Source organism: Notolabrus celidotus, chromosome 15 (genome assembly GCF_009762535.1).
Source record: "Notolabrus celidotus isolate fNotCel1 chromosome 15, fNotCel1.pri, whole genome shotgun sequence".
Taxonomy (NCBI): Eukaryota; Metazoa; Chordata; class Actinopteri; order Labriformes; family Labridae; genus Notolabrus; species Notolabrus celidotus.
Window position 1 is genome coordinate 32,237,661 of NC_048286.1, and position 11,207 is coordinate 32,248,867.

Here is an 11,207-nt window from a genome sequence, read left to right on the forward strand (position 1 = left end):
TTTTTAGAAGATGTAGAAAATATTTATTGAGCAGTATTATTAGATATTAATTTAATTTTCAACAATAATTAAAAACACGTGTTGTCTTGTAGAAGGTCGTCTGGGCTCAGTACCGGTGATTCCTTCCATTTCCACCTGAAGAAACAACAAAGTGTTCAGTACATATTCTCAATTAGACAAAACCTGCTTTATTTCATATTCACACTGTTCAGTTCTTTATTACTGTTATTTCTCAATATCAGACTGTTGCTATAGAGAACAGATTATTGCTAGGGATGCAGCTCTGATCATGAACCCTGGAGGACTGACTGATCTCATCACTGCACTGAAAATAATCTGCTTAGTTTTGTTTGCTGATGGTGGGAAATTAAAGGAGAGAGACTAAAATTGACAAAGCAAGTCAGACATTAATTTGATTGATCAATGATAATTCTGTTTTTGCAATTTCTAGTCTTCACTTTTGACATTGAAGCTTTCCCCGGACATGATCACACACACACACACACACACACGTGAGGATGAAGTTTTAAGTCTCACCTCTTGATCTTCCGGGTTTGCCGCAGTATCCGCTGTATCCGTCCGTCTGGTCGTTCTGCTTCTCTGTGAACAAACAGGGAGAAGGTTTTTTTCTCTGTCAGCTTGTGAGTTTTGAGTGTTTGGCTTCAAACATCTCTGAATTGTGTTTGTTGGCATGTTTCCTTACAGACTACAAACAGTGGAAGCAGTGTTGCCAGATAGAGCTGATGGTTTAAAGCCCAAAAGCTGTCCAAAAACCCAAATTCTCTGCACATCTCTTTTCCTTAACAAGTGGCAAGTCTGATAGAGATGAAGAATAAAATCAGTACCTTGACCTCTGTGCTTCCATGAACCGTTTCTCTTCTGGTTCTTTGGCATGTGTCTGTTCATACCGAATCCTTCAGTCCTGAAGTAGTTTGAATCTCTCACATCTATGAAGACAAAAAGTGATGTTCTTTCACTGGGTTTTGTCCCCTAAAAAAGGTAAATGCCCAGAGACATGTTGATTTAGAAAACAGACTACCTGAATGTTTGAAATGATGCATTTTGTTTGGTGCACAGCAGCTCTGTTCACATGTCCACATGTGACACTGGACTCCAGTGTCCACCAGATGTCCCCTCGATGGAGACACATCAGCCGTCGTCTGGTTAGCCGCTGGGACACTAAGCTGCCCGTTTTTCAGCCGACTGACTTCAGAGTCCTCCTCAGCTCCATCGTCTGACTTCCTGTCTGCTCCGTCTTTAAGAACCAGCTGACATGGAGGCGACATTTTCTCTTCTGCAGAGTTCAAGAGCAGAGTTTTCTCCTCCTGCTCAGAGGAGCTCTTCTCCTCCTGCTCAGAGGAGCTCTTCTCCTCCTGCTCAGGGGAGCTCTTCTCCTCCTGCTCAGAGGGGCTCTTCTCCTGCTCAAGAGAGCTCCTCTCCTCCTGCTCAGAGGAGCTCTTCTCCTCCTGCTCAGAGGAGCTTTTCTCCTTCTGCTCAGAGGAGCTTTTCTCCTCCTGCTCAGAGGAGCTTTTCTCCTCCTGCTCAGAGGAGCTTTTCTCCTTCTGCTCAGAGGAGCTTTTCTCCTCCTGCTCAGAGGAGCTTTTCCCCTTTTCTTTGGGTACAGTAAAAGATTCCTGGTTCGGGCTTTGATTAGCCTCTGGTTCAGAAGACCTTCTTTCATCTGGCTCCTCTCTAGTAGGGGGAGATAAAATGATTCTACCCTGCAGTCGAGGCGGGGAAGTTAAGGGGACGTGTTCTGTGAGAGTCATGCTCTGGTGTCGCTGCGATTCTCCCATTTCAGAGGCATCACTCTCACTCTCCATTTCTGGCCTCTGTGACCGACTTTGCTGCACAGCCGGCGTGCTGAACACAAGGAAGTTGTCTGACATCAGGACCGAGTCAGAAGAGGAAAACCTGAGGCTGCGCCTCCTCTCTTTACAAGTTTTGACAACAGAGTTGTCATTAAGGATTAAAAGTCCGTCGTTCTCATCTTGCTCTGCCGTCTCAAAGATGACTTTAGGCTCCAGGACGCTGCTCTGCTGCCACCAGTCCTTATGGGGGATGAAGGGGGCTAAAGACTCCACAGACCAAACAGACTCATTCATTTTTCTCTTCATGTGAAAACTATCTACCAACATCTGATAGGCCGTGATATCTGAAGTGTCCGCCTGTGGATTTGACTCGTTGTCAGGGAGCCTCTGGGGTCGGTCAAAGGACTGCAGCAGATCATCTCTGGAGGTTTGGCTCACTAACACTGAAGGTTCACTTTCTCTGTTAGACTCTGAGAGGAGCTCCTGAAGACTTACAGGCCGTCTGAGGATTTTAATGAGGGCTTCAGTGTCCTTAGGACTTAGAGCACCCTTAGCACCACCATCACCATCCTCATCATCATCATCATCATCATCAGCTCTGTCGGCCACCACAGGACTGTTCCCAGCTGGACTCTGGTGCGCTGACTTGTCCCTCTGTACTTCAGCTTCATGAGAGTGCAGCTGCTGATCCTTCTGGGGAAGAACTTTTTCAGACTTTCTCCGCATCACCTCCTGCGTCGATCCATCCATCCAACTCATGAGGATATCAGGCACTGAGACACGTCTGTCTTTAGTGACTTCATCCTCTTGTTGAGAGGAGCTGCACACTGGAACCATGCCATCAGGAGAGTCCACTGACCACATGCTGCGGTGAACATTTCTGCAGAGAGGAGCGTTCTCTTGGAGTCCTGGTCTCTGTGTTTCTGGAGGTTTTCTGGTGCATGACTGGACCGTCTTTGATCCTGCAGGATGAGGAACGTTAAAACCCCGAGTGACTGTGGTACCTGAACAGCTCTTGTTAACCTGGAAACCCCTGGGGAAGGTTTCAGCCTCTGCCTGTCCTGGTCTGTGGGAGCTGGAGCTGGAGGAGGACGGGGAGTTTGAGGTGGTCCCATGCCCAGAATCTGAGCTGAGGAGCGGGCTTACCTCACCATGAGCAGCTGCGCCTCTCTGTATGGGTTCAGTTTGGACCTCTGAGTTCATAGTTTCTCTGACGGGTACAGCATGAGGAGGGCGGACTCTGCGGGGTTGGCTCTGGTGCTGGTAGGGTGCACTTGGAACAGGGACTGAAGGGTGGACCAGGCGTCTGTAGTCCACTGGCTGGATGTGAGGCTGGGGCAGAACGTAGGCTGGAGCCTCCATGTAGGGGTACGGAGGGGGGAATGGGGGCATGACCATACCGTAGCCTGAGGGGTAAAAACATGATCCAGATGAACAGACATGATGAGAGCACACAGTTACCCAGAGTTCACCTTGGATACAGAATTCTCATGTCTTCATCTTTAATGTGGACTGAAGTTTTTGGATCAAACTTAAATAAATCCACAGCACATCAACATTCATGATTCTGTGTCCTGACCGCAGTTCAAAACACTAAATTAATGAATGTTTCTGTTCACCATCTTCACTGTGACATTTCCACTGACCTCAAACACTGATAGTGAGAAATAGGAAACTAGACTAATTATTGTCCCTTCACAATTCTCTGTTGATCAGCAAATAAAAACAAAGTAATCAGAAAATCCAGAGATACTTCAGTTAACATAACTGATGTCTCAGGTGCTGACTTCTGGGTCACCCCAGCTAAGGCTAGTTTACTTTATTACCAGACCTGGTTAAATACTTGATTCTGATTGGTCAAAACTCATGAGCAACAGTAATTAATTAACAGCAAAAGTGATACCAGGATTAATCTCAAAATCATGCATCAATCCACAGAAAGGTGTCCAACTATTTACCCCTCTGCCTATCGACACGGTGGTAAAAACGTTAGAATGGAATGGAACGGATCAGATCAAAGCAGAATAGAATGGAATTAAACAGAACAAAGCAGAATAGAAGAGATCAGATCAAAGCATATTAGAACGAGTGGAACAGAATAAAGCAGAATGGAATGGAACAGATCAGATCAAAGCAGATTAGAACGGATCAGAGCAAAACAGATCAGATCAAAGCAGAATAGAAGGGACTGGAACAGGACACATCAAAGCAGAATAGAACAGAAGGGAGAGGAACAGATCAAAACATAGCTGAATAGAATGGAACAGAACAGATCAAAGAATAGAACAGATCAAAACAGATTAGAATTGAAAGGAACAGGACAGATCAAAGCAGAATAGAAGGGAGTGGAGCAGATCAAATCAAAGCAGATTAGAATGGATCAGAGCAAAACAGATCAGATCAAAGCAGAATAGAAGGGAGTGGAACAGATAAAAACAAAGCTGAATAGAATGGAACAGAAAAAAACAGAATAGAATTGAAAGGAACAGGACAGATCAAAGCAGAATAGAAGGGAGAGGAGTAGATCAGATCAGAACAAAACAATAGAATGCTAGAGATGACCCGATCACACACGTCATATCAAATCAATCCACAGAAAGTAGTCCATTTCATTCCCCCTCTGCCTGTTGATACTGTGGTAAAAATATTAGTGTGGTCTCAGGCTGGTCTTGAGATTGGGGGAATAATGACAGTTAGGGGGCACAGATGTGAGAGCAGTCTGAGAAGCTACTGGACCCAAACTATCTCTGAGTGGGAAAATTGAGCAACTGATGCTGCTGAAGATGAGGCTTTGGGAGGTCTGACTGCCAGGTTTTAATTATCGCAGGTTTTGCTGATAAAAAGAGAACATTGTAAACTAAGAGCTTCAAATGTTTCATGTTTCAGGCCGGCTTCTTCTGGCCTCAGTATTTGATTATAGGTTTATAGGGAGTGCACACAGTATCCGTCATCATCGTTTTCTCTGGGTAGGAGTACAAAATGAGGATCACTGATGTTTCTACAACCTGAACCAAACTTTAACATGTCAAAAGGAAGAGACTCACCCATGCCTGGAAAACCAGTAAAGGGGTTATAGGGGAAGGGCATGGGCCACTGGTAGTGGAGGAAAGGGGGCGGAGGGGGGACAGGGACACACATGAAGGGCCGGGCAGGCACATGGGGTCCTAGATCCGGGCCGAGGCCCTGCAGTCCTGGATCCTGCATTCCAGGGTTTGGTACCCGGCTGTGGTTGTAGGAGGGGAGGCTCTCAGGGTTTGGTCCTGGATGAGCTGGAGGAGGTCTATTCACAGCTGCTGACGACGCCATATTCAATCTGCACAGAGAGGGAAGAAGAAGCAGGTCAGCATCCATACTGAGAGCCAAATGTTCACGTCAGTGCAGCAAAGACTGATGGACTGAAAGAGTTTAAACTCTCCTGACAAACAAGTCTGTTTGAAACAAAGCCACTAAAGGCTGAATGAGCAGACAACAATGACAGGATCAGATCCAGTCCCATCTTACAGACAGGACTCAGTCTGATCTCATCTTAATCCACCATGAGCAGAGCACTTTGCAGCATTTAGCAAGTTACAGTGGCAAGGACAAACTTCCTTTAACAGGCAGAAACCTCCAGCAGGACCAGACTCATGTTAGACACACATCTAATCTGTAATCCAATCTAACATCAGCATGTTCCAGTGGAGTGTGACCTACAGCTACATGCCTGAAAAAGACGGACTTAGATTACCCTCAGGGTTTAATGTTAAATCAACACTGCAGAAGTTTTCTTATCAGAAGTGAGATCTGTGTTTTCACAGTCTGTGAACTTTAAGAGTTGAGTCAGACTCCCACACTTACACAGTTTGAAGCTTTGATCTAATATTAGGAGCAATATCACTCAGACAAAGTCTAACCCAATGAGATCAAGAGAGATGCACAAACTCCAGTGAATCACTAAAGAGTTAAACCTCATTACCTTCTGCTACCTGCCAAAACTAAAGCATCAAAGGTTTCACATAAACCGGTCTGCTGAAACAAAAGTCACTTTACCTTGTAGAGACACAGAGCAACACACAAAGAGATTCAAAGACGGCAGCACACACACCTGGGTTTAAGTAGCTGCTGATCAGACAGGTGTGTGCTCCATCAGCTGATTCAGGAGCACTGAGGCCTCCTGCTGGATGTCACTGTGTCATCTCAACACTCAGCAGCAGAGGGAGCCAGAGTACAGTCAGACGATGAGGCTGCTCAGGAAGTCTGTCTTCACTCAGACATTATCTACATTATATCTGATCTGTCTCATTGATTACCATCAGCCTCTCCATCTGTTCTGTAAACCTGTTTTTAAAATACCCTCAGGTTTTAAAGCAAGTTTGGTGATAGACATTTAAAGGGTACAACCTGAAAGTTCAGTGGTCCAGCTCACAGAGCAACTCAAATTAAGACACACCAAGTAATATCAATTATAATGGAATTGGAATTCACAGTTTGAAAATAAATAAGTCAAAAATCTAATAGAGCTCATAGTGCCCTATTACCCCTCTAAAACACTACGCTCCCAACATGCAGGCCTGCTGGTTGCACCTAAAATCTTTAAAAGTAGTATGGGAGGTAGAGCCTTCAGTTATCAGGCCCCGCTCCGTTGGAATCATGTACCAGTCAGGGTCCGGGAGGCAGACACCCTCTCTACTTTTAAGAGTAGGCTTCAAACTTTCCTTTTTGATAAAGCTTATAGTTAGAGCTGGATCAGGCTTAGACCAGCTCTTAGTTATGCTGCTATAGGCCTAGACTGCCGGGGGAACTGGGGCACTGACACACTGGGATCCTAAAATAAAATAAAAGCATAATCAAGCATCAGTCCTCACATTTTAGTCGAGGTAGAGCATTCATAAATGCTCCCTAAATCAGCCTAAACATTAAAGGTCTTCTCCACAGAGCAGCTCTCTGACACCTGTGACGTGTGTGGATTCAGGTCTTAAAGGTGAAGGGTGTTAATGTGGGTCAGTGGGTTCTGGGCGGGGGTTGATGTCTCACTCCCAGATCCAAAACAAACTTTACCCTCTGCAATATTTTTAAAGATGGACATTTAGGGGATGATATTCAGGCTGACATGATATGTTCTTTATCACGTTGGCATTAATACATTATTTTTTACACAATGAAACTCAATCATTGCTCAACCCTCATTGCTAGCTTGTGCCACACGTATGAGTATTTCATTTTTGTCTTTCATTTCCAAACACTACGTTGAGACACCTTCACCTCGTCTGGCAGAACTTCCACATCTGAAGGACAAATCTTTGCCCAGTGCAGAGGTCGTATGATGTCTTGTTTGTCTGTATTAACTGTATTATCCAAGAGACAATGTTAGCACTGTCAACAGATTCATCAGGACAGAAGATCGTAGCTTTAGTGTGACCTTTGATAAAGCACTTGAACCCACACAGAAGCAAACCTCCTCCTCAGACCCCTCCATGCTCCTGAAGGTGGCGATGGAAGTGCAGCTTTTTGCTCTTCTGTGCTGACACATATAACACTTGATGTTTACACTCAGCAGAGCTAGCCTCTCCTCTTGGTGTTATTTTGGACACTCTCTTTTTTTAAAGTTTGATTTCAGTCTGAACCTGTCTCGACACTTTAGGACCAAAACTAAAATTGCATGGACGGAAAAGCATGCTGCACGGCTTGCAGAGGATTACTGTGTGATTATATGAGCGGCAACAGGAGAGGTCTGTTTGCATCAGGGTAAAGCTGTGAGAATATGTGGGGTGGATGTGGTGGAGTCGGTCGTCTCTCAATCAGAAGGTCTGGGGTTCGATCCCAGGTCCCACTGTCCACATGCCAAAGACACTTGACCCCGAGCTGCCCTGTTGACTGTGCTATAGATGTGAAATCATTTATGAATGTGAATTCACAAATCCACACATTCCCACCTCTGAAAAGGCAAATAGCCAATTCCCAAAAAATAGTATGGGAGGTAGAGCCTTCAGTTATCAGGCCCCTCTCCTTTCGAATCTTCTACCAGTCAGGGTCCGGGAGGCAGACACCCTCTCTACTTTTAAGAGTAGGCTTCCTTTTTGATAAAGCTTATAGTTAGAGCTGGATCAGGCTTGGACCAGCTCTTAGTTATGCTGCTATAGGCTTAGACTGACACACTGGGATCCTGTCTTTCCCTCTCTCTCCTCTCTCTGCCTGTCTCTTACTTTAACTCTTCCTGTCCCATTAAAGTTACTAACCATAGACCTTTCTGGAGTCCCTGAGCTCCCTTGTCTCGTAGGTTCCTCTGGATCTCTGCTGTAGATTCCTTTCATCCTTTCTTTTTCGTTCTTTCTCTCTTTCCTTTGTTTTTTTCATTCTTTCTTTTGCTCTTTCACTCTTTCCCTTTTCCTTTCATTCCATTCTTCTTTCTTTCTTTCTTTCTTTCTTTTGCTTTTTCATTCTTTCCCTCTTCATTTCATTCAATTCTTCTTTCTTTCTTGCTTTCTCTGTCTCCTTTTCTTATCTCGTCCTTTCCTTCTGTCATTCCTTCACCATTTATTCTCCTCTTTTTCTGTCTTCTGGTCTCCCTCTCTTTTCTCTTTTCTTAGACCTTTCTGGAGTCCCTGAGCTCCCTTGTCTCGTAGGTTCCTCTGGATCTCTGCTGCTGTGGACGTGCCAGACTCCAGCTGTTACAACTACTACTATCCGTCTCCCCACTATCATCTCTCTCTCTCTTCATCTCCCTCTATCCCTCTCTCCAACACGGTCTCAGCAGATGTGTGTCTAACATGAGTCTGGTCCTGCTGGAGGTTTCTGCCTGTTAAAGGAAGTTTGTCCTTGTCACTGTAACTTGCTAAATGCTGCAAAGTGCTCTGCTCATGGTGGATTAAGATGAGATCAGACTGAGTCCTGTCTGTAAGATGGGACTGGATCTTATCCGGTCTTGATGTTGGGTCTTTGTTAATAATAGAACATAGAGTACGGTCTAGACCTGCTCTGTTTGGAAAGAGTCTGAGGAGAACATTTGTTGTGATTTGGTGCTACATAAATAAAGACTGATGGATAGAATCATAGATGAGGATTTTGGAGGTCACACCAGAGATGGACAAGTAGATTTTAAGGGGGTCCAATACCACCCCTGATCACCTCACGCCCTTGAATTGAACCTTCATGTTCTGCAGCAGAGAGGAGATCTGTAACAGTCACATGCTCTGCAGAGAAACCCGGCCCTCCTGTAAGTTGGTGTGACGTCCCCCTTTCTTTGTTTTAAGGGTTTCTACACAACTACAACTTACCTGGTTGGTGGAGGCATACAGGGACAAAGCTGTAACTCTAGTTTGATGTATTATATTCGACACAATACTTCATAATGTATTCATGTGCTATCAAGACAAATCAAGTCTGCTTTGGTTTGTCAGTACACCTGCAGTCTATAAATATGTCCTGTGTTCAAACTCAGACTCTGTGTTGATGTTGTTCTCTATATCTAAGGGTACAAACCAACATGACTTTACAAGCTGATCGAACAGATGATAATGAGTTTGATGCAAAGAAATAGTTTCCTCTAACTCTGCAGGAAATTCTGTGACTGCCATGTGGTCGACTTTGAAACACGCATTTAAATGATATCTGATCAGTGAAGGTTTAGAGCAGGCATGTCCAAACTACGGCCCGGGGGCCAAACGCGGCCCAAAGTCCATTTATTTATGGCCCCAAGCTTCCATCTTAAAAAGTGTTATTTATAGCACAGAAATTAATCTCATTCTGAATGAAGTTTCTTTCAAGCACACAAACTAAACTAAAGTCAATCCAGAAACGTCTTAAAAAGCTTCACATGGACTACTTGAATAAAAGCCAAAGCTCTGGGAATTCTGCAAGATGGAAATAAAGAAGAAACACAAGAACTCTTAAAGCTGACAGGTTTTCAAATTCATGTTTTATCATGATGTGAAAATGTTCTTGATGAACACTGAAAGTTCAGAAGACACAAAAGAGGACACAAGACAAAATCCAAATTATGAAATTGTGCAGAAAAGGGAAAATTTGGTGCACAAAAAATGTTCAGAATGCAGGAAAATAATGATTTAGTTCTTAAAATGTTGTCTGCTGGTCAGAAAAATGTTAAAAACAACATGAAAAAGAAGTGTGATGAAATCCAGATCGTGATCCTACCATAGGAAAATAATGAGACAATATTTTTCCCACATTTCCAAACATTCTCCTCCAGAAGAAGATAAAGTCTGCTACTGTTTACATGGCTTGTGGAGAACTGAAGACTACCTAGTTACTGATTTATTGAGGAAAAGAAAAGTAAAATAATTGTCATTAAAGAGATTTCATATATAACTTTTATGATTCCTGAGTCTCAGTAGGAGCCACTGGCCTTGAGTTATTCTGACAACGTCAAATGTGGCCCTCTTTGAAAAAAGTTTGGACACCCCTGGTTTAGAGCCTCGGCTGAATCCTCCAGATGTGGTCCCATCAGGACGAGCAACCACTGTTCAGTTCACACATTCACCAACGTGTCTGGTCAGCCTGAAAACCTGAGTGAAAAGCTGAACACACACTACCTTTCCATATTTCATGATGTGAAGTGTAACCTTGGGATGGGGGGAAGGGCGATTGTAGCGCCACAGAGAGAAAGTCGGTGGGGGGGATCCCTTCGTTACGTAATATTTGGAGTTAACACAGGGGCTTAGTCACGCATCTCTCCATCCAGACTGAACGGCAGATTAACAAACACAGTGTTTATGACCACAACACAACCTTCACATTCACAGTGAGCGGCAGACCTCCATCTCTCTCTCTCTCTCTGTCTCTCTCTCTCTCTCTCTCTCTCTCTCTCTCTCTCTGAAACCATGACCTACTCTGGGAATCAGAGACAATCGAGTTCATCAATGCCTCTTTCATATCCTGACAGACCCACACACACACACACACACACACACATACACACATGCAGTAGCTCTGTGATGCTGCTTCCCATTCAGGTCGTCTGTCCTCTCATTAATGTCCGTCCAGATTAATCAAACAGGGGACGGTGGACTCTGAGGACATGAGAGGATTGATCCTGAACAGACTGCTAAAATAATAGACTCTATAAGTTGTTCCACACGATATGGGATGAAGGTTGTCTTATCCATTTTGAGCCTTCACACAGGTAATTAGTGTTTCCAAGTCTTCAGTCCGGCCAGGATGAAGTACTGCCCTCTTCATTGGCCTCCTCATCTGCCGATAACAAGCATTCAATCCGCTCTGTCAGCCATCAACCCTCTGGCCTGCAGCCAGCTAACATGCAGCCAAGGATTGTTCATACTCTGAGACTGAACAATCCCTGGCAATGTTAGCTAGCAGCCTGAGTCCTGCTCAACATCGTGATGGTTTCAATCCTTCATCCAAGCGTGCAAACCTCCAGTGTGACGGCCTCCTGCCTGATGG

General features: G+C 44.4%; 1 protein-coding gene across 2 annotated transcripts; it reads right to left on the reverse strand.

Annotated features, from left to right (window-relative positions):
- On the reverse strand, positions 1-5,937 carry LOC117826401 (histone acetyltransferase KAT6A-like). Of its 2 annotated transcripts, none has more exons than XM_034702413.1 (6): positions 5,841-5,937; positions 4,856-5,124; positions 1,040-3,217; positions 846-947; positions 538-600; positions 1-135 (listed from the first exon to the last, which is right to left on the reverse strand). In XM_034702413.1, exons 2-6 carry the CDS (start codon positions 5,115-5,117, stop codon positions 107-109), a joined length of 2,634 nt encoding a protein of 877 aa, XP_034558304.1. In that variant the 5' UTR covers positions 5,118-5,124; positions 5,841-5,937; the 3' UTR covers positions 1-106. The 2 variants fall into 2 exon arrangements, with proteins under 2 accessions (XP_034558304.1, XP_034558303.1); XM_034702412.1 differs by having other exon boundaries at positions 5,767-5,879.
- Between the last annotated feature and the right edge of the window lie 5,270 nt (positions 5,938-11,207).

Excerpts from the sequence above, each read along its gene's own strand:
- LOC117826401 (XM_034702413.1), bottom strand. The coding sequence starts at position 5,117 with ATGGCGTCGTCAGCAGCTGTGAATAGACCTCCTCCAGCTCATCCAGGA. Across the intron at positions 948-1,039 it reads GCATCATTTCAAACATTCAG|ATGTGAGAGATTCAAACTAC; the intron begins GTAGTCTGTTTT and ends TTGTCTTCATAG. Across the intron at positions 136-537 it reads CAAACCCGGAAGATCAAGAG|GTGGAAATGGAAGGAATCAC; the intron begins GTGAGACTTAAA and ends TTGTTTCTTCAG.